The sequence below is a fragment of the Bombina bombina genome, chromosome 3, assembly GCF_027579735.1.
Source record: "Bombina bombina isolate aBomBom1 chromosome 3, aBomBom1.pri, whole genome shotgun sequence".
Lineage (NCBI taxonomy): Eukaryota > Metazoa > Chordata > Amphibia > Anura > Bombinatoridae > Bombina > Bombina bombina.
The window spans coordinates 673,488,322-673,512,036 of record NC_069501.1 but is presented as its reverse complement, the minus strand read 5'-3'; the positions used below and the strand labels follow the sequence as shown (position 1 = coordinate 673,512,036).

General features: G+C 44.0%; 1 protein-coding gene across 2 annotated transcripts in view; it reads left to right on the top strand.

Annotated features, from left to right (window-relative positions):
- Positions 1-23,715, top strand: part of LIG3 (DNA ligase 3) — a 224,307-nt gene that overhangs the window by 188,204 nt on the left and 12,388 nt on the right. For both annotated transcript variants that reach the window (XM_053707435.1, XM_053707434.1), the window contains exon 19: positions 18,467-18,558. In XM_053707435.1, the coding sequence (XP_053563410.1) occupies positions 18,467-18,558 (92 nt within the window). The remainder of the gene's footprint in view (positions 1-18,466; positions 18,559-23,715) is intronic.

The window sequence follows — 23,715 nt, the reverse complement described above, 5'->3', positions numbered from 1 at the left end:
AGACGCCACTTTGCAATTAGCTAGGTTAGCGGCTAAGAATTCAGGGTTTGCTATTGTGGCGCGCAGAGCGCTTTGGTTGAAATCTTGGTCAGCTGATGCGTCTTCCAAGAACAAGCTACTCAACATTCCTTTCAAGGGGAAAACGCTGTTTGGCCCTGACTTGAAAGAGATTATCTCTGATATCACTGGGGGTAAGGGCCACGCCCTTCCTCAGGATCGGCCTTTCAAGGCAAAAAATAAACCTAATTTTCGTCCCTTTCGTAGAAACGGACCAGCCCAAAGTGCTACGTCCTCTAAGCAAGAGGGTAATACTTCTCAAGCCAAGCCAGCTTGGAGACCAATGCAAGGCTGGAACAAGGGAAAGCAGGCCAAGAAACCTGCCACTGCTACCAAGACAGCATGAAATGTTGGCCCCCGATCCGGGACCGGATCTGGTGGGGGGCAGACTATCTCTCTTCGCTCAGGCTTGGGCAAGAGATGTTCTGGATCCTTGGGCACTAGAAATAGTCTCCCAAGGTTATCTTCTGGAATTCAAGGGGCTTCCCCCAAGGGGGAGGTTCCACAGGTCTCAGTTGTCTTCAGACCACATAAAAAGACAGGCATTCTTACATTGTGTAGAAGACCTGTTAAAAATGGGAGTGATTCATCCTGTTCCATTAAGAGAACAAGGGATGGGGTTCTACTCCAATCTGTTCATAGTTCCCAAAAAAGAGGGAACGTTCAGACCAATCTTAGATCTCAAGATCTTAAACAAGTTTCTCAAGGTTCCATCGTTCAAGATGGAAACCATCCGAACTATTCTTCCTTCCATCCAGGAAGGTCAATTCATGACCACAGTGGATTTAATGGATGCGTATCTACATATTCCTATCCACAAGGAACATCATCGGTTCCTAAGGTTCGCATTCCTGGACAAGCATTACCAGTTCGTGGCGCTTCCTTTCGGATTAGCCACTGCTCCAAGGATTTTCACAAAGGTACTAGGGTCCCTTCTAGCTGTGCTAAGACCAAGGGGCATTGCTGTAGTACCTTACTTGGACGACATTCTGATTCAAGCGTCGTCCCTTCCTCTAGCATAGGCTCACACGGACATTGTCCTGGCCTTTCTCAGATCTCACGGATGGAAAGTGAACGTGGAAAAGAGTTCTCTATCTCCGTCAACAAGGGTTCCCTTCTTGGGAACAATAATAGACTCCTTAGAAATGAGGATTTTTCTGACAGAGGCCAGAAAAACAAAACTTCTAGACTCTTGTCGGATACTTCATTCCGTTCCTCTTCCTTCCATAGCGCAGTGCATGGAAGTGATCGGTTTGATGGTAGCAGCAATGGACATAGTTCCTTTTGCGCGCATTCATCTAAGACCATTACAACTGTGCATGCTCAGTCAGTGGAATGGGGACTATACAGACTTGTCTCCGAAGATACAAGTAAATCAGAGGACCAGAGACTCACTCCGTTGGTGGCTGTCCCTAGACAACCTGTCACGAGGGATGACATTCCGCAGACCAGAGTGGGTCATTGTCACGACCGACGCCAGTCTGATGGGCTGGGGCGCGGTCTGGGGATCCCTGAAAACTCAGGGTCTTTGGTCTCGGGAAGAATCTCTTCTACCGATAAATATTCTGGAACTGAGAGCGATATTCAATGCTCTCAAGGCTTGGCCTCAGCTAGCGAGGGCCAAGTTCATACGGTTTCAATCAGACAACATGACAACTGTTGCGTACATCAACCATCAGGGGGGAACAAGGAGTTCCCTGGCGATGGAAGAAGTGACCAAAATCATTCTATGGGCGGAGTCTCACTCCTGCCACCTGTCTGCTATCCACATCCCAGGAGTGGAAAATTGGGAAGCGGATTTTCTGAGTCGTCAGACTTTGCATCCGGGGGAGTGGGAACTCCATCCGGAAATCTTTGCCCAAGTCACTCAGCTGTGGGGCATTCCAGACATGGATCTGATGGCCTCTCGTCAGAACTTCAAAGTTCCTTGCTACGGGTCCAGATCCAGGGATCCCAAGGCGGCTCTAGTGGATGCACTAGTAGCACCTTGGACCTTCAAACTAGCTTATGTGTTCCCGCCGTTTCCTCTCATCCCCAGGCTGGTAGCCAGGATCAACCAGGAGAGGGCGTCGGTGATCTTGATAGCTCCTGCGTGGCCACGCAGGACTTGGTATGCAGATCTGGTGAATATGTCATCGGCTCCACCTTGGAAGCTACCTTTGAGACGAGACCTCCTTGTTCAGGGTCCGTTCGAACATCCGAATCTGGTTTCACTCCAGCTGACTGCTTGGAGATTGAACGCTTGATTTTATCAAAGCGAGGGTTCTCAGATTCTGTTATCGATACTCTTATTCAGGCCAGAAAGCCTGTAACTAGAAAGATTTACCACAAAATTTGGAAAAAATATATCTGTTGGTGTGAATCTAAAGGATTCCCTTGGGACAAGGTTAAGATTCCTAAGATTCTATCCTTCCTTCAAGAAGGATTGGAAAAAGGATTATCTGCGAGTTCCCTGAAGGGACAGATTTCTGCCTTGTCTGTGTTACTTCACAAAAAGCTGGCAGCTGTGCCAGATGTTCAAGCCTTTGTTCAGGCTCTGGTTAGAATCAAGCCTGTTTACAAACCTTTGACTCCTCCTTGGAGTCTCAATTTAGTTCTTTCAGTTCTTCAGGGGGTTCCGTTTGAACCCTTACATTCCGTTGATATTAAGTTATTATCTTGGAAAGTTTTGTTTCTGGTTGCAATTTCTTCTGCTAGAAGAGTTTCAGAATTATCTGCTCTGCAGTGTTCTCCTCCTTATCTGGTGTTCCATGCAGATAAGGTGGTTTTGCGTACTAAACCTGGTTTTCTTCCAAAAGTTGTTTCTAACAAAAACATTAACCAGGAGATTATCGTACCTTCTCTGTGTCCGAAACCAGTTTCAAAGAAGGAACGTTTGTTGCACAATTTGGATGTTGTTCGCGCTCTAAAATTCTATTTCTCCAACATAGGTGTGTCCGGTCCACGGCGTCATCCTTACTTGTGGGGATATTCTCTTCCCCAACAGGAAATGGCAAAGAGCCCAGCAAAGCTGGTCACATGATCCCTCCTAGGCTCCGCCTACCCCAGTCATTCTCTTTGCCGTTGTACAGGCAACATCTCCACGGAGATGGCTTAGAGTTTTTTTAGTGTTTAACTGTAGTTTTTATTATTCAATCAAGAGTTTGTTATTTTAAAATAGTGCTGGTATGTACTATTTACTCAGAAACAGAAAAGAGATGAAGATTTCTGTTTGTATGAGGAAAATGATTTTAGCACCGTAACTAAAATCCATGGCTGTTCCACACAGGACTGTTGAGAGCAATTAACTTCAGTTGGGGGAACAGTGTGCAGTCTCTTGCTGCTTGAGGTATGACACATTCTAACAAGACGATGTAATGCTGGAAGCTGTCATTTTTCCCTATGGGATCCGGTAAGCCATGTTTATTACGATGGTAAATAAGGGCTTCACAAGGGCTTATTAAGATTGTAGACTTTTCTGGGCTAAATCGATTCAGTTTTAAAACATATTTAGCTTTGAGGAATCATTTTATCTGGGTTTTATTGATATTATAATATCGGCAGGCACTGTATTAGACACCTTATTTCTCTGGGGCTTTCCCAAAGCATAAGCAGAGCCTCATTTTCGCGCCGGTGTGGCGCACTTGTTTTTGAGAGGCATGGCATGCAGTCGCATGTGAGAGGAGCTCTGATACTTAGAAAAGACTTTCTGAAGGCGTCATTTGGTATCGTATTCCCCTTTGGGCTTGGTTGGGTCTCAGCAAAGCAGATACCAGGGACTGTAAAGGGGTTAAAGTGTTAAAACGGCTCCGGTTCCGTTATTTTAAGGGTTAAAGCTTCCAAATTTGGGGTGCAATACTTTTAAGGCTTTAAGACACTGTGGTGAAAATTTGGTGAATTTTGTACAATTCCTTCATGTTTTTTCGCAATTGCAGTAATAAAGTGTGTTCAGTTTAAAATTTAAAGTGACAGTAACGGTTTTATTTTAAAACGTTTTTTGTACTTTATTATCAAGTTTATGCCTGTTTAACATGTCTGAACTACCAGATAGACTGTGTTCTGAATGTGGGGAAGCCAGAATTCCTGTTCATTTAAATAAATGTGATTTATGTGATAATGACAATGATGCCCAAGATGATTCCTCAAGTGAGGGGAGTAAGCATGGTACTGCATCATTCCCTCCTTCGTCTACACGAGTCTTGCCCACTCAGGAGGCCCCTAGTACATCTAGCGCGCCAATACTGCTTACTATGCAACAATTAACGGCTGTAATGGATAATTCTGTCAAAAACATTTTAGCCAAAATGAACCCTTGTCAGCGTAAGCGTGGCTGCTCTGTTTTAGTTACTGAAGAGCATGACGACGCTGATATTAATATCTCTGAAGGGCCCCTAACCCAATCTGAGGGGGCCAGGGAGGTTTTGTCTGAGGGAGAAATTACTGATTCAGGGAACATTTCTCAACAGGCTGAACCTGATGTAATTGCATTTAAATTTAAGTTGGAACATCTCCGCATTCTGCTTAAGGAGGTATTATCCACTCTGGATGATTGTGAAAAGTTGGTCATCCCAGAGAAACTATGTAAAATGGACAAGTTCCTAGAGGTGCCGGAGCTCCCAGAAGCTTTTCCTATACCCAAGCGGGTGGCGGACATTGTTAATAAAGAATGGGAAAGGCCCGGTATTCCTTTCGTCCCTCCCCCCATATTTAAAAAATTGTTTCCTATGGTCGACCCCAGAAAGGACTTATGGCAGACAGTCCCCAAGGTCGAGGGAGCGGTTTCTACTTTAAACAAACGCACCACTATACCCATAGAGGATAGTTGCGCTTTCAAAGATCCTATGGATAAAAAATTAGAAGGTTTGCTTAAAAAGATGTTTGTTCAGCAGGGTTACCTTCTACAACCAATTTCATGCATTGTCCCTGTCACTACAGCCGCATGTTTCTGGTTTGATGAACTGATAAAGGCGCTCGATAGTGATTCTCCTCCTTATGAGGAGATTATGGACAGAATCAATGCTCTCAAATTGGCTAATTCTTTCACCCTAGACGCCACTTTGCAATTGGCTAGGTTAGCGGCTAAGAATTCTGGGTTTGCTATTGTGGCGCGCAGAGCGCTTTGGTTGAAATCTTGGTCGGCTGACGCGTCTTCCAAGAACAAGCTACTAAACATTCCTTTCAAGGGGAAAACGCTGTTTGGCCCTGACTTGAAAGAGATTATCTCGGATATCACTGGGGGTAAGGGCCACGCCCTTCCTCAGGATCGGCCTTTCAAGGCGAAAAATAGACCTAATTTTCGTCCCTTTCGTAAAAACGGACCAGCCCAAAGTGCTACGTCCTCTAAGCAAGAGGGTAATACTTCTCAAGCCAAGCCAGCTTGGAGACCAATGCAAGGCTGGAACAAGGGAAAGCAGGCCAAGAAGCCTGCCACTGCTACCAAGACAGCATGAAATATTGGCCCCCGATCCGGGACCGGATCTGGTGGGGGGCAGACTCTCTCTCTTCGCTCAGGCTTGGGCAAGAGATGTTCTGGATCCTTGGGCGCTAGAAATAGTCTCCCAGGGTTATCTTCTGGAATTCAAGGGACTTCCCCCAAGGGGGAGGTTCCACAGGTCTCAGTTGTCTTCAGACCACATAAAAAGACAGGCGTTCTTACATTGTGTAGAAGACCTGTTAAAAATGGGAGTGATTCATCCTGTTCCACTAAGAGAACAAGGGATGGGGTTCTACTCCAATCTGTTCATAGTTCCCAAAAAAGAGGGAACGTTCAGACCAATCTTAGATCTCAAGATCTTAAACAAGTTTCTCAAGGTTCCATCTTTCAAGATGGAAACCATTCGAACTATTCTTCCTTCCATCCAGGAGGGTCAATTCATGACCACGGTGGATTTAAAGGATGCGTATCTACATATTCCTATCCACAAGGAACATCATCGGTTCCTAAGGTTTGCATTCCTGGACAAACATTACCAGTTCGTGGCGCTTCCTTTCGGATTAGCCACTGCTCCAAGGATTTTCACAAAGGTACTAGGCTCCCTTCTAGCGGTGCTAAGACCAAGGGGCATTGCAGTAGTACCTTACCTGGACGACATTCTGATTCAAGCGTCGTCCCTTCCTCAAGCAAAGGCTCACACGGACATTGTCCTGGCCTTTCTCAGATCTCACGGCTGGAAAGTGAACGTGGAAAAGAGTTCTCTATCCCCGTCAACAAGGGTTCCCTTCTTGGGAACAATTATAGACTCTTTAGAAATGAGGATCTTTCTAACAGAGGCCAGAAAAACAAAACTTCTAGACTCTTGTCGGATACTTCATTCCGTTCCTCTTCCTTCCATAGCTCAGTGCATGGAAGTGATCGGGTTGATGGTAGCGGCGATGGACATAGTTCCTTTTGCGCGCATTCATCTAAGACCATTACAACTGTGCATGCTCAGTCAGTGGAATGGGGACTATACAGACTTGTCTCCGAAGATACAAGTAAATCAGAGGACCAGAGACTCACTCCGTTGGTGGCTGTCCCTGGACAATCTGTCTCAAGGGATGACGTTCCGCAGACCAGAGTGGGTCATTGTCACGACCGACGCCAGTCTGATGGGCTGGGGCGCGGTCTGGGGATCCCTGAAAGCTCAGGGTCTTTGGTCTCGGGAAGAATCTCTTCTACCGATAAATATTCTGGAACTGAGAGCGATATTCAATGCTCTCAAGGCCTGGCCTCGGCTAGCGAGGACCAAGTTCATACGGTTTCAATCAGACAACATGACAACTGTTGCGTACATCAACCATCAGGGGGGAACAAGGAGTTCCCTAGCGATGGAAGAAGTGACCAAAATCATTCTATGGGCGGAGTCTCACTCCTGCCACCTGTCTGCTATCCACATCCCAGGAGTGGAAAATTGGGAAGCGGATTTTCTGAGTCGTCAGACATTGCATCCGGGGGAGTGGGAACTCCATCCGGAAATCTTTGCCCAAGTCACTCACCTGTGGGGCATTCCAGACATGGATCTGATGGCCTCTCGTCAGAACTTCAAAGTTCCTTGCTACGGGGCCAGATCCAGGGATCCCAAGGCGGCTCTAGTGGATGCACTAGTAGCACCTTGGACCTTCAAACTAGCTTATGTGTTCCCGCCATTTCCTCTCATCCCCAGGCTGGTAGCCAGGATCAATCAGGAGAGGGCGTCGGTGATCTTGATAGCTCCTGCGTGGCCACGCAGGACTTGGTATGCAGATCTGGTGAATATGTCATCGGCTCCACCTTGGAAGCTACCTTTGAGACGAGACCTTCTTGTTCAGGGTCCGTTCGAACATCCGAATCTGGTTTCACTCCAGCTGACTGCTTGGAGATTGAACGCTTGATTTTATCGAAGCGAGGATTCTCAGATTCTGTTATCGATACTCTTGTTCAGGCCAGAAAGCCTGTAACTAGAAAGATTTACCACAAAATTTGGAAAAAATATATCTGTTGGTGTGAATCTAAAGGATTCCCTTGGGACAAGGTTAAGATTCCTAGGATTCTATCCTTCCTTCAAGAAGGATTGGAAAAAGGATTATCTGCTAGTTCCCTGAAGGGACAGATTTCTGCCTTGTCGGTATTACTTCACAAAAAGCTGGCAGCTGTGCCAGATGTTCAAGCCTTTGTTCAGGCTCTGGTTAGAATCAAGCCTGTTTACAAACCTTTGACTCCTCCTTGGAGTCTCAATTTAGTTCTTTCAGTTCTTCAGGGGGTTCCGTTTGAACCCTTACATTCCGTTGATATTAAGTTATTATCTTGGAAAGTTTTGTTTTTAGTTGCGATTTCTTCTGCTAGAAGAGTCTCAGAATTATCTGCTCTGCAGTGTTCTCCTCCTTATCTGGTGTTCCATGCAGATAAGGTGGTTTTACGTACTAAACCTGGTTTTCTTCCAAAAGTTGTTTCTAACAAAAACATTAACCAGGAGATTATCGTACCTTCTCTGTGTCCAAAACCAGTTTCAAAGAAGGAACGTTTGTTGCACAATTTGGATGTTGTTCGCGCTCTAAAATTCTATTTAGATGCTACAAAGGATTTTAGACAAACATCTTCCTTGTTTGTTGTTTATTCAGGTAAAAGGAGAGGTCAAAAAGCAACTTCTACCTCTCTCTCTTTTTGGATTAAAAGCATCATCAGATTGGCTTACGAGACTGCCGGACGGCAGCCTCCCGAAAGAATCACAGCTCATTCCACTAGGGCTGTGGCTTCCACATGGGCCTTCAAGAACGAGGCTTCTGTTGATCAGATATGTAGGGCAGCGACTTGGTCTTCACTGCACACTTTTACCAAATTTTACAAGTTTGATACTTTTGCTTCTTCTGAGGCTATTTTTGGGAGAAAGGTTTTGCAAGCCGTGGTGCCTTCCATTTAGGTGACCTGATTTGCTCCCTCCCTTCATCCGTGTCCTAAAGCTTTGGTATTGGTTCCCACAAGTAAGGATGACGCCGTGGACCGGACACACCTATGTTGGAGAAAACAGAATTTATGTTTACCTGATAAATTTCTTTCTCCAACGGTGTGTCCGGTCCACGGCCCGCCCTGGTTTTTTAATCAGGTCTGATAATTTATTTTCTTTAACTACAGTCACCACGGTACCATATGGTTTCTCCTATGCAAATATTCCTCCTTAACGTCGGTCGAATGACTGGGGTAGGCGGAGCCTAGGAGGGATCATGTGACCAGCTTTGCTGGGCTCTTTGCCATTTCCTGTTGGGGAAGAGAATATCCCCACAAGTAAGGATGACGCCGTGGACCGGACACACCGTTGGAGAAAGAAATTTATCAGGTAAACATAAATTCTGTTTTAGATGCTACAAAGGATTTTAGACAAACATCTTCCTTGTTTGTTGTTTATTCCGGTAAAAGGAGAGGTCAAAAAGCAACTTCTACCTCTCTCTCCTTTTGGATTAAAAGCATCATCAGATTGGCTTACGAGACTGCCGGACGGCAGCCTCCCGAAAGAATCACGGCTCATTCCACTAGGGCTGTGGCTTCCACATGGGCCTTCAAGAACGAGGCTTCTGTTGATCAGATATGTAGGGCAGCGACTTGGTCTTCACTGCACACTTTTACCAAATTTTACAAGTTTGATACTTTTGCTTCTTCTGAGGCTATTTTTGGGAGAAAGGTTTTGCAAACCGTGGTGCCTTCCATTTAGGTGACCTGATTTGCTCCCTCCCTTCATCCGTGTCCTAAAGCTTTGGTATTGGTTCCCACAAGTAAGGATGACGCCGTGGACCGGACACACCTATGTTGGAGAAAACAGAATTTATGTTTACCTGATAAATTACTTTCTCCAACGGTGTGTCCGGTCCACGGCCCGCCCTGGTTTTTTTAATCAGGTCTGATAATTTATTTTCTTTAACTACAGTCACCACGGTACCATATGGTTTCTCCTATGCAAATATTCCTCCTTAACGTCGGTCGAATGACTGGGGTAGGCGGAGCCTAGGAGGGATCATGTGACCAGCTTTGCTGGGCTCTTTGCCATTTCCTGTTGGGGAAGAGAATATCCCACAAGTAAGGATGACGCCGTGGACCGGACACACCGTTGGAGAAAGTAATTTATCAGGTAAACATAAATTCTGTTTTTAACTTTCTTTCTAATGACACGGTGAGTCCACGGATCATCATCAATTACTGTTGGTAATATCACTCCTGGCCAACAATCCCCAGTCATTCTCTTTTCCTGCGGTGCAAGGAGGAGGTGAAGTTTTAGGCGTCTGTTTAATTTAACAATGGGGCTTTTGTCATTGACCCTATTGAGGGTTAATCATTTAGGCAGTTTGCAGGCATTGTGGACTGAGATGGGGATATTTTTTGTGATTTATTGGTTCAGTTGTTTGTTTCGCTCCGGTTGAGATCCGGGCAGGACTTGGGTGATATTTTGAGGGCCGTTTTAATACTTTCAGTACGGCCATACATTTTCTCCTATTACTATTTTTTTGACTGCCGGGACTGCTCCAAACAAAATGGGAGGGTCCTTGTTAGAGGGCGGTTTGTTCCGTTGGCGCGCTTTCAGTTTCACTGTCGGAGTTTGCGAGGTAGTGACGTAGTTGGAGAGTCAGATCTTTGCGGAGTGGAATCGATCTCAGGCAGCAGGTTAGGTAGGCACCTCAGTAAATATGCTGCGGTGTAGAGGGTTGCTTGGGGTTTATTACAGTAACTTTGTTCCTTTTTCCTTCTGGATTAATCATAATTTAAAGGCGCAGTAGCCTTATTTAAAGTAAAATTAAAGAACATTTTCTTTTTTTACTGTTTTGGCATTTTTATTGCAAGGCTAGATCAAGAGGCATTGCAAATTGTTGCATGCAAACTGTGTTTTGATTCCCAGGTGGATCACCAGTACCTTTTTTGTTCCTCATGCATTGAGAGAACTTTGAGTTACAGAGAGAAAATTTTTGATCATGAGCCACCATTAGCTAAGGCGGATACTGTTCAGGTGTCTCCTGTACCAGATATGCCACAGCTTTCTCCTCAAGCATCCCAATCTTTTCTGTCTACACATGCAGTGCCCTGTGTTTCCTCTCACAATCCGGTAGGATTTTCTTGGCAAGACATTGCTACCCAGGTATCCTCTGCGGTATCTGAGGCATTGTCCACTTTTCCCATACTTCAGGGAAAACGTAAAAGGAAACTTAAAGAATCAGTGAGTAAAGTTCCTGATCAAGGTGCTCCTTCTCAAAAGTCGGAGGAAGAAGACACTTTGGTAGCGTCTCAGGGTGAAATCTCAGATTCAGACAGTATAATTCCTTCTTCTGATGCTAAAGTAGCATCCTTCAGATTTCAGCTAGAACACATTTTCCTGTTACTTAAGGAGGTTTTGGCTACCTTGGACGACTCCGATGCGACTGTCGTAGTCAATGCTAAGAAGTCTAGTAAGCTGAACAAGTACTTTGATGATCCCTCTGCGGTGGTGGTATTCCCTGTACCAGACCGTGCCACAGAGATTATTGCACGGGATTCCCTTTTCTCCTTCTCTAATATTCAAGAAAATGTTTCCAATAGCAAATTCCATTAAGGAATCGTGGCAGACGGTTCCTAAGGTGGAAGGGGCAATCTCTACTTTGGCTAAGTGGACTACTATTCCCATAGAGGATAGTTGTTCTTTTAAGGATCCAATGAAGTTGGAGGCATTGCTAAAGAAAATGTATGTTTACCAGGGTCTCCAATGGTAGCCTGAGGTGTGTATTGCCACTGTCACTAGCGTGGCAGCCTATTGGTTTGATACCTTCTCTGATTCTATACAGACACTCCTCTTGAGGAGATCCAGGACAGGATTAAGGTCCTTAAGTTGGCCAATTCATTTATTACGGATGCTTCTTTGCAAGTCATTAAGCTGGCAGCAAAAATGTCTGGTTTTGCGGTTGTAGCTCGAAGAGCCTTATGGTTGAAGTCCTGGTCTGCGGATGTTTCATCTAAGTCCAAGCTCTTAGCAATCCCCTACAAGGGTAAGACCTTGTTTGGTCATGGCTTGACCGTAATAATTTCAGATATCACAGAGGAAAGGGATCTTTTCTCCCTCAAGATAAAAAGAATAAGCAGAAAGGACGTCAGAGTAATTTTCGTTCCTTTCATAACTTTAGAGGTAAACCCTCCCCTCCCGCATCCAAGCAAGAACAATCCATGTCTTCCTGGAAGCCTAGTCAGTCTTGGAATAAGGGGAAGCAGTTTAAGAAGACTGCAGCTGACTCCAATTCAGCATGAAGGGTTGGCCCCCGATCCAGGAGCGGATCCAGTAGAGGGCAGACTTTCTCAATTCGTTCAAGCCTGGATACGAGATGTTCCGGACTCCTGGGCGGTGAACATCGTATCTCGGTTACAAAATAGAATTCAACAATTTCCCTCCCAGAGGCAGGTTCCTTCTCTAAAGATTATCTGTAGACCAGATAAAGAGAGAGGCGTTCTTAAATTGTATCAAGAACCTTTCTGCCCAGTGAGTCATAGTTCCTGTTCCTCTGCAGGAACAGGGTCTGGGATTTTACTCAAATCTGTTTATGGTTCCCAAAAAAGAGGGAACTTTTAGACCAATTTTAGACCTGAAGTGTCTAAACAAGTTCCTCATAGTACCGTCCTTCAAGATGGATAACTATACGTTCCATTCTTCCCTTGCTCCAAGTGGGTCAGTTCATGACCACCATATACCTAAAGTATGCGTACCTTCATGTTCCCATTCACAAGGATCATCACAAGTTTCTGAGATTCACCTTCTTGGACAATCACTTTCAGTTTGTGGCTCTTCCATTCGGCCTTGCCACAGCCCCCAGAATTTTTTCAAAGATTCTGGGGGCTCTATTGCCAGTGCTCCGGTCTCGGGGCATTGCAGTGGCGCCTTATTTGGATGACATTCTGGTTCAGGTGCCGTCTTTTTAACAAGCAAACTCTCATACGGAGATCTTTTTGTCTTTTTTTCGCTCCCATGGATGGAAGGTAAATCTGTGAAAATGATTCCAGCTACAAGGGTAGTGTTCTTGAGGACCATAATAGACTCCCTATCAATGAAGATATTTTTGCCAGAGGTCAGAAAAACAAAGATCTTCGACTCTTGCCTTGCCCTTCAGTCCTCTCCTTGGCCGTCAGTGGCTCAATGTATGGAGGTAATTGTTCTGATGGTGACTTTCATGGATATCATTCCGTTTGCTCGGTTCCATCTCAGAACTCTGCAGTTATGCATGCTCAGGCAATGGAACGGGGACTATGCTTATCTGTCTCCGCGGATAGATCTGGATCAGGCGACAATAGACTCTTTCTTCCGTGGTGGTTGACTCAGGAACACCTCTCCCAGGAAACTTGCTTCCGCAGACCCTCCTGGGTGATTGTGACGACAGATGCCAGCCTTCTGTGTTGAGGAGCAGTCTGGGGCTCATTGAAGGCTCAGGGTCTATGGACTCGGGAGGGGTCGGTTCTCCCCATAAACATCCTAGAGCTGAGAGTGATCTTCAATGCTCTGCTGGCCTGGCCTCAGTTAGCTTTAGCACGGTTTATCAGGTTCCAGTCGGACAACATAACATCGGTGGCGTACATCAACCACCAGGGGGGAGCTCAGAGTTCCTTGGCCATGATAGAGGTGGCCCGAATTATTCAGTGGGCGATCCACGTTCCAGGAGTGGACAATTGGAAAGCGGATTTTCTGAGCAGACAGACTTTTCATCCCGGGGAGTGGGGACTCCATCCGGAAGTATTTTCCAGTTTGACTCTCAAATGGGGGCATCCAGAACTGGATCTCATGGCTTCTTGACAGAATGCCAAGCTTCCGAGGTACGGTTTGAGGTCAAGAGATTCACAGGCTGCCTTCATAGATGCTCTGGCGGTCCCTTGGAATTTCAGTCTAGCATACCTGTTTCCTCAGATCGCTCGCTTGGATCAAGCAGGAGAGGGTGTTGGTGATTCTCATAGCACCGGTGTGGCCTCGCAGGATCTGGTATGTAGACCTAGTGGAAATTTCATTCTTTCCACCTTGGAGACTTCCTCTGAGGAGAGACCTACTTCAGGGTCCCTTCCTTCATCCAAATCTCGTTTCTCTGAAGCTGACTGCTTGGAGATTGAACGCTTAATTTTATCTAAGCGTGGGTTTTCAGAGTCGGTCATTGAGACCTTGATCCAGGCTCGTAAGCCTGTGACAAGAAAGATTTACCATAAGATATGGCGTAAATATTTGTATTGGTGTGAATCCAAAGGCTACTCCTGGAGTAGAGTCAGGATTTCTAGGATTTTGTCCTTTCTCCAGGAGGGTCTGGAGAAGGGTTTGTCATCTAGTACTCTGAAAGGTCAGATTTCTGCGTTGTCTATTTTGTTGCATAAGCGTCTGGCAGATGTGCTAGACGTGCAATATTTTTTGTCAGGCCTTGGTCAGAATCAGGCCTGGGTTTAAACCTGCTACTGCTCTCTGTAGTCTTAACCTTGTTCTGAAGGTTTTACAGCAGGCTCTGTTTGAGCCTATGCATTCCTTAGATATCCAGATGTTCGCATGGAAAGTTTTGTTCCTTGTTGCTATTTCTTCTGCTCTGAGAGTTTCGGAACTCTCGGCGCTACAGTGTGATTCCCCTTATCTTATCTTTTATTCTGATAAGGTAGTTCTGCGTACTAAGTTTGGTTTCCTGCCTAAAGTTGTTTCGGTCAGGAATATTAATCAGGAAATCGTTACTTCTTTGTTTCCTAACCCTTCTCATAAGGAGCGTTTGTTGCACAACCTAGATGTTGTGCGTGCGCTGAAATTCTATCTACAGGCGACTAAGGACTTTCGTCAGTCTTCAGCTTTGTTTGTTTGTCTGGGAAACGCAAGGGTCAGAAAGCTACGGTTACTTCTCTTTCCTTTTGGTTGAAGAGTATTCCTTCGTTTGGCCTATGAGACTGCTGGACAGCAGCCTCCTGAGAGAATCACAGCTCATTCTACGAGGGCTGTTGCTTCTTCCTGGACTTTCAAAAATGAAGCTTCTGTGGAACAGATTTGCAAGGCTGCAACTTCGTCATCTTTGCATACTTTTTCCAAATTCTATAAATTTGATACTTTTGCCTTGGCTGGGGCTCCTTTTGGGAGAAAGGTTCTTCAAGCTGTGGTGCCTTCTGTTTAGGTTACCTGTCTTGTCCCTCCCTTATCTGTGTCCTCTAGATTGGGTATTGGTTCCCAACAGTAATTGATGATGATCTGTGGACTCACCGTGTCATTATAAAGAAAACTAAATTTATGCTTACCTGATAACTTTATTTCTTAACACGTTGAGTCCACGGCCGCCCTATTTTTCAGACAGTTTCTTTGTTATATAAACCTCAGGCACCTCTGCACCTTGTGTTATTTCCTTTCTCTCCTTTCCCGTTGTCGAATGACTGGGGATTGTGGGTAGGGAAGTGATACTTATCATCTTTGCTGTGGTGCTCTTTGCCTCCTCCTGCTGGCCAGGAGTGATATTCCCAACAGTAATTGATGATGATCCGTGGATGATCCGAAATAAATACATTTATCAGGTAACCATACATTTACCGTATTTTTCGCTCCATAAGACGCACTTTTTTCCCCTTCAAAAGTAAGGGGAAATGTCTGTGCGTCTTATGGAGCGAATGTGACTGGCCTTTGATTAAAAAAAATGAAGTGAATGACATTGCACAGTGTCAGGAGTGAAAAACTAGTAATGGTTAAGGAGATTTTGCTACTATGTTACTTTAATCTCTATCAGTTGAGCAAGTTGCTTTAAGCTGACCGGAACTTGTACCGGTTACGTTAGACAAATGTGCTTGTTTGCTGGAGGAGCGGCTTACTGGCTGTGAGAGGCAGTGACGTAGCGAATGTGGGTGTGTACGGATCCTCCAATCCGCTCCCTGGAATTGCTGACAGGCTAGACTCTGTGTGAAAATGCCTGATCCGCAGTCTTGGAGTTAGAGATCCTGCTTGCTCTGCTCACCGCCCGCCCACCTCCTAACTCCCGCGCTATGTGATGCCTAGTGTATGTGCATTGGGGATCCTGAGAGAGGAGGAAAACACTCGGACGTACAAGCTATTTGGATTACGGTAAGTGGTTCCATAAAGGGCAATACAGACACTGGCTGCTGGCACCTACTGTCACACTCGCAGACACTAGAGGTGCATGTATACTCAGCAAGTTTTTGCTTGTACGCGGTAGCCCCACGCCTCCCCCTGAGCAGCCACAGACTGACACCCAGGACACCTGCTCTTCCTGTGGCTTCAGACTCCTGGAGGACGCTGGCAGAATGGACCAGAATTTTTTTAAGAAGAAGTAAAGAGGCACTTTTTAATTTGGCTTAGCGTGAGGAACACCCATGCTGTGCCCAAAGCAGCTATGGTCACGGCCGTTCCGGAAGCTACACATTAGCCGTGTACGGGAGGATGGGAGTGTGGAGACCTAGATGGGCACACTATAACCAGCCCTGAGATGCTAGTGTGGCCGTCTAGGTCTCCACACTCCCATCCTCCCGTACATGGCCAATGTGTAGCTTCCGGAACGGCCGTGACCATAGCTGCTTTGGGCACAGCATGGGTGTTCTTCACGCTAAGCCAAATTAAAATGTGCCTCTTCACTGCTTTCAAAAAGTCCTGGGCCATTCTGCTAGCGTCTTCCAGGAGTCTGAACTCTGAAGCCACTATATACAATTTTGCAGAGATGGATGGATACCAGTCCATAATTGTTATACACACGGACACGCTTTAATAAATGGTTATTTAATACTTTTCATACAGTTGTCACATTTAAACTTTAAATGTGACAACTGTATGTAAAGTATTAAATAAATACTTGTCACTGCTTTTTTCTAGGTTTGGGCTACTTATGCTAAATAATGTGAGGATAGGAATGTCCCTTTAAGTTCTGTATATATTTGTATAAATTATGAATTTGCTACAAATGGCATAGATATGTTTTTTTTATCTGATTACTCTGTCAATATAGAATATCTGAGGGCCATTTTTTAGACTGAATTTGTGAACTACATTCAGATTATTATTTTTTTCTTGTTTTTTTCCTCTAAAAACTAGGTGCGTCTTATAGTCAGGTGTGTCTTATGGAGCGAAAAATACGGTAGTTTTTACTGACTCACACTTTATAGTGAATGTGAGTGCTTAAGTGCTTACTTTTTTTCTCTATTTTTTTCATCTAGTTACATTAAAAGGCGTAGCACTGAACAAAGCGCAGGCTTTATGGGCTTTGTCCTAATCCACTTATAACTTTCACAGTGCCAATATATTTCCTTCCTTTTTGCAATAATTTTAAAATATACCATAAATAAAAATGTTCTAAAAGGGATATAAAAAAATGCAGAGATTTTAAAAAGGCCCTTTAATCAATTACTTTTGCGTACAAATTGTGCTTTGTCCCACGCTCCCTAGAGAGGCCAAGAAGCAAAAATCTGTTACCTAGGTTTTGAGAGCACTGCAAACGATCTATACCAGCTATTTGATTTGCAGCATTTAATGGTTTTCAGAATTTGCTTTTTTGCCTCCTATAAGTCAGCATGAGGCAGGCATATTTTTTTCAGAAAAGCTACATATATCTAATATCCTTTAAATTGTGTAGTGATAAAACTGCCCACTATACTGTCATTATTTATTTTGTCCCCCTTTCCTGTAATTGTGGGTTTTCCAGTTCTCCTGAATTTATTTAAGGTAATGGGGGCCACATTAAAACATAGGTTTCCCTTATCTAATCTCCTTTCCTGGGGACAATTAGGGACAGATATAGTGTGCAAACAATGGCTTTGTGGAAAAGCAATGGTAAAGAGACTTTAACCCTGATAAATAAAATTACTATCACATTAGTATATTCTACACAAACATTGTTTACACAATTTATCAGGGTTTAAAGCTCTTTTAACTTTGGTCTATTCCACACAGCTGTCCTTTGCACATGTTATCTGTTGCTAATTAACCTCAGCACAAGAGAATAGATAAATGGAAAACTCAGCAGAAGAGAATAGATAAATGGAAAACTATGTTTCAATAAGGTTCCAAACTAAAACTTTACACTTAGTTCTTAAAGCGACAGAATACCAATATGCTAAATCACCTGAAAGTGATGCAGCATCACTGTAAAAAGCTAACTTCTCTATGTAAAAAAGGAATATGTTTTACCTCACAATTTTTTCAGCTCACCAGAGTAAGTGCTCTGGGAACAGTTATACTTCAGCTGCAAGTTAAAAAAAAAAAAAAAAGCCAATCGGCATTGCTAAGGTCATGCATTTGCTTTGCTGTGATCTCATGAGATTTCACTGAAATCTCATGAAATTGCATAGTAAACTTCCTTAAACTAAATAGGAAAATAACATGCCACTGCCTTCTCATGCCAGATGCACACTCCCTTGCAAGTCCTTGGACTAGCACCCTGATTGGCTGCTTTAAGTTTTACAGTGGGGTGTGAATACTTGAAACATTTTGAGGTAAATATCTTTTTTAATAGAGATGTTTAGGTGAGATTTTCTAGTCCGCTTTTTACAGCTATGCTGCGTCACTTTCAAAGTGCTTCAACATTTAGGTATCATATAAATATTTAAACAACTGATATATATTTACAAAATGCATCTACGTGTTATTCTCAGGCTAATCTTTGCTTTGGATACATCATTATATTTAGCATTTATTTACTGCTTAATGTCCCTTTATCTGTTAGAAGATGCTGCAGAAAATGGTTAAAGGGTTAGAAAAGTCAAAAATAAACTTGCATGATTCAGATAGAGCATGTAATTTAACAGCACTATTAAAATCACTTCTATTTTCAAATGTGCTTTGTTCTTTTGGTATCTACTGTTGAAAATGAATACACACACAGCAGCAGCTAAAAGTGAATATTGGATTTTCTCCTTGCTTGTCTAGAGAAGACCGTGCCTCTATAACCTTTCCTGCAGAGCATATAGTTATGTTCAGCATTTGTTGTAACAGGGCAGAGCTGTGAATCCTTTTGATATGTTTTAATTTACTATCATCAGGTAACAAGCTGGTCCCACAAAAGAAAAAGGACGAACCACCTAAAGCAGAGAAGCGCAAAATCCAACCTACTGTCACTGTACAAAGTAAGAAGGTAAGCAACAAGGATTATTTTTTTATTATTTATTTGCTGTGCTGTGGTGAAGTGTGTGTGATATGGAATGCAAATTTCTCTTTGTTGTTTTCTCTTGTTAAGTGTATCCAGTCCACGGATCATCCATTACTTGTGGGATATTTTCCTTCCCAACAGGAAGTTGCAAGAGGATCACCCACAGCAGAGCTGCTATATAGCTCCTCCCCTCACTGCCATATCCAGTCATTCTCTTGCAACTCTCAACAAAGATGGACGTAGTAAGAGGAGAGTGGTGTATTATAGTTAGTTTTTTTAACTTCAATCAAAAGTTTGTTATTTTTAAATGGTACCGGAGTGTACTGTTTCATCTCAGGCAGCATTAGAAGAAGAATCTGCCTGTGATTTCTATGATCTTAGCAGAAGTAACTAAGATCCATTGCTGTTCTCACATATTCTGAGGATTGAGGTAACTTCAGAGAGGGAATGGCGTGCAGGTTTTCCTGCAATAAGGTATGTGCAGTTAATATTTTTCTAGGGATGGAATTTGCTAGAAAATGCTGCTGATACCGGATTAATGTAAGTAAAGCCTTAAATGCAGTGATAGCGACTGGTATCAGGCTTATTAATAGAGATACATACTCTTATAAAAGTGTAATATAAAACGTTTGCTGGCATGTTTAATCGTTTTTATATGTGTTTGGTGACAAAACTTATTGGGGCCTAGTTTTTTTCCACATGGCTGGTTTGATTTTTGCCTAGAAACAGTTCCTGAGGCTTTCCACTGTTGCAATATGAGTGGGAAGGGCCTATTTTAGTGCTTTTCTGTGCAGCTAAAAATACTGACAGACATTCAGCTTCTTCCTGCATGATCCAGGACATCTCTGAAGGGCTCAAAAGGCTTCAAAGTCGTGTTTGAGGAGGGTAACAATCACAGTTGACTGTGCCAGTTGTTGTGACTGTGTTTAAAAAACGTTTTTGTCATTTATTATTCTGTTTTTGTTATTAAGGGGTTAATCATCCATTTGCAAGTGGGTGCAATGTTCTGCTGACTTGTTACATACACTGTAAAAATGTAGTTAGTGTAACTGCCTTTTTTCACTGTTATTTCAAATTTTGTCAAAATTTGTTTCTCTTAAAGGCACAGTAAAGTTTTTTTATATTGCTTGTTAACTTGCTTTAAAGTGTTTTCCAAGCTTGCTAGTCTCATTGCTAGTCTGTACAAACATGTCTGAAACAGAGGATATTTGTTCATTATGTTTAAAAGCCATGGTGGAGCCCCATAGGAGAATGTGTACTAAATGTATTGATTTCACCTTGAACAGTAAAGATCAGTCTATATCTATAAAAGAATTGTCACCAGAGGGGTCTGTCGAGGGGGAAGTTATGCCGACTAACTCTCCCCACGTGTCGGACCCTTCGCCTCCCGCTCAAGGGACGCACGCTAATATGGCGCCAAGTACATCAGCGACGCCCATAGCGATTACTTTGCAGGACATGGCTGCAATCATGAATAATACCCTGTCAGAGGTATTATCCAGATTGCCTGAATTGAGAGGCAAGCGCGATAGCTCTGGGGTTAGACGAGATACAGAGCACGTAGATGCTGTAAGAGCCATGTCTGATACTGCGTCACAATATGCAAGGTGACGTCTCTGAATCGGGGAGACCTGATTCAGAGATTTTTAATTTTAAATTTAAGCTTGAGAACCTCCGTGTATTGCTTGGGGAGGTATTGGCTGCTCTGAATGACTGTGACACAATTGCAGTGCCAGAGAAATTGTGTAGGCTGGATAAATACTATGCAGTGCCGGTGAGTACTGATGTTTTTCCAATACCTAAAAGGCTTACAGAAATTATTAGTAAGGAGTGGGATAGGCCCGGTGTGCCCTTTTCCCCACCTCCTATATTTAGAAAAATGTTTCCAATAGATGCCACTACACAGGACTTATGGCAGACTGTCCCTAAGGTGGAGGGAGCAGTTTCTACTTTAGCAAAGCGTACCACTATCCCGGTTGAGGACAGTTGTGCTTTTTCAGATCCTATGGATAAAAAAATTAGAGGTTTACCTTAAGAAAATGTTTATTCAACAAGGTTTTATTTTACAGCCCCTTGCATGCATTGCGCCTGTCACTGCTGCGGCGGCATTCTGGTTTGAGGCCCTGGAAGAGGCCATTCATACAGCTCAATTGACTGAAATTGTTGACAAGCTTAGAACTCTTAAGCTAGCTAACTCATTTGTTTCTGATGCCATTGTTCATTTGACTAAACTAACGGCTAAGAATTCCGGATTCGCCATCCAGGCGCGTAGGGCGCTATGGCTCAAATCCTGGTCAGCTGATTTGACTTCAAAGTCTAAATTACTCAACATTCCTTTCAAGGGGCAGACCTTATTCGGGCCTGGTTTGAAAGAAATTATTGCTGACATTACTGGAGGTAAGGGTCATACCCTTCCTCAGGACAGGGCCAAATCAAAGGCCAAACAGTCTAATTTTCGTGCCTTTCGAAATTTCAAGGCAGGTGCAGCATCAACTTCCTCTGCTTCAAAACAAGAGGGAACTTTTGCTCAATCCAAGCAGGCCTGGAAACCTAACCAGTCCTGGAACAAGGGCAAGCAGGCCAGAAAGCCTGCTGCTGCCTCTAAGACACCATGAAGGAGCGGCCCCCTATCCGACAACGGATCTAGTAGGGGGCAGACTCTCTCTCTTCGCCCAGGCATGGGCAAGAGATGTTCAGGATCCCTGGGCGTTGGAGATCATATCTCAGGGATATCTTCTGGACTTCAAAGCTTCTCCTCCACAAGGGAGATTTCACCTTTCAAGATTATCTGCAAACCAGATAAAGAAAGAGGCATTCCTAAGCTGCGTACAAGATCTCCTTGTAATGGGAGTGATCCATCCAGTTCCGCGGACGGAACAAGGACAGGGGTTTTATTCAAATCTGTTTGTGGTTCCCAAAAAAGAGGGAACCTTCAGACCAATTTTGGATTTAAAGATCCTAAACAAATTCCTCAGAGTTCCGTCATTCAAGATGGAAACTATTCGAACCATTTTACCCATGATCCAAGAGGGTCAGTACATGACCACAGTGGACTTAAAGGATGCCTACCTTCACATTCCGATTCACAAGAATCATCATCAGTTCCTGAGGTTTGCCTTTCTAGACAGGCATTACCAATTTGTAGCTCTTCCATTCGGGTTGGCTACAGCCCCAATAATTTTTACAAGGGTTCTGGGCTCACTTCTGGCGGTCCTAAGACCGCGAGGCATAGCGGTGGCTCCTTACCTGGACGACATCCTGATACAGGCGTCAAGCTTTCAAATTGCCAAATCTCATACAGAGATAGTTCTGGCATTCCTGAGGTCGCATGGGTGGAAAGTGAACGAAGAAAAGAGTTCTCTATCTCCTCTCACAAGGGTTTCCTTCCTAGGGACTCTAATAGATTCTGTAGAAATGAAAATTTACCTGACGGAGTCCAGGTTATCAAAACTTCTAAATGCTTGCCGTGTTCTTCACTCCATTCCGCGCCCCACGGTGGCTCAGTGCATGGAAGTTATCGGCTTAATGGTAGCGGCGATGGACATAGTGCCATTCGCGCGCCTGCATCTCAGACCGCTGCAATTATGCATGCTCAGTCAGTGGAATGGGGATTACACAGATTTGTCCCCTCTACTAAATCTGGGTCAGGAAACCAGAGATTCTCTTCTCTGGTGGTTATCTCGGGCCAATCTGTCCAAGGGTATGACCTTTCGCAGACCAGATTGGACAATTGTAACAACAGATGCCAGCCTTCTAGGTTGGGGTGCAGTCTGGAACTCCCTGAAGGCTCAGGGTTCATGGACTCAGGAGGAGAAACTTCTCCCAATAAATATTCTGGAGTTAAGAGCAATATTCAATGCTCTTCTGGCTTGGCCTTAGCTAGCAACACTGAGGTTCATCAGATTTCAGTCGGACAACATCACGACTGTGGCTTGCATCAAGGGGGAACCAGGAGTTCCCTAGCGATGTCAGAAGTCTCCAAGATAATTCGCTGGGCAGAGACTCGCTCTTGCCACCTGTCAGCGATCCATATCCCAGGTGTAGAGAACTGGGAGGCGGATTTTCTAAGTCGTCAGACTTTTCATCCGGGGGAATGAGAACTCCATCCGGAGGTGTTTGCTTAATTGGTTCTCCGTTGGGGCAAACCAGAATTGGATCTCATGGCGTCTCTCTAGCAGCGCCTTGGTTCTTCAACCTGGCTTATGTGTTTCCACCGTTTCCTTTGCTCCCTCGTCTGATTGCCAAAATCAAACAGGAAAGAGCATCAGTGATATTGATAGCGCCTGCGTGGCCACGCAGGACCTGGTATGCAGACCTAGTGGACATGTCATCCTTTCCACCATGGGCTCTGCCTCTGAGACAAGACCTTCTAATACAAGGTCCTTTCAATCATCCGATTGCATGGAGATTGAACGCTTGATCCTATCAAAGCGTGGCTTCTCCGAGTCAGTAATTGATACCTTAATACAGGCACGAAAGCCTGTCACCAGGAAAATTTACCACAAGATATGGCGTAAATATCTTCATTGGTGTGAATCCAAGAATTACTCATGGAGTAGGGTTAGGATTCCTAGGATATTGTCCTTCCTCCAAGAGGGTTTGGACAAAGGATTATCAGCTAGTTCTTTAAAGGGACAGATTTCTGCTCTGTCTATTCTTTTACACAAGCGTCTGGCAGAAGTTCCAGACGTTCAGGCACTTTGTCAGGCTTTAGTTAGAATTAAGCCTGTGTTTAAACCTGTTGCTCCTCCATGGAGCTTAAACTTGGTTCTGAAAGTTCTTTTTCTGATGGCTATTTCCTCGGCTTGAAGAGTATCGGAGTTATCTGCCTTACATTGTGATTCTCCTTATCTGATCTTTCATTCAGATAAAGTTGTTCTGCGTACAAAACCTGGGTTTTTACCTAAGGTGGTTTCTAACAAGAATATCAATCAAGAGATTGTTGTTCCATCATTATGTCCTAATCCTTCTTCAAAGAAGGAACGTCTTTTGCATAATCTAGACGTAGTCCGTGCCTTGAAGTTTTACTTACAGGCTACTAAAGATTTTCGCCAAACATCTAACCTGTTTGTTGTTTACTCTGGACAGAGGAGAGGTCAGAAGGCCTCGGCAACCTCTCTTTCTTTTTGGCTAAATCCGTTT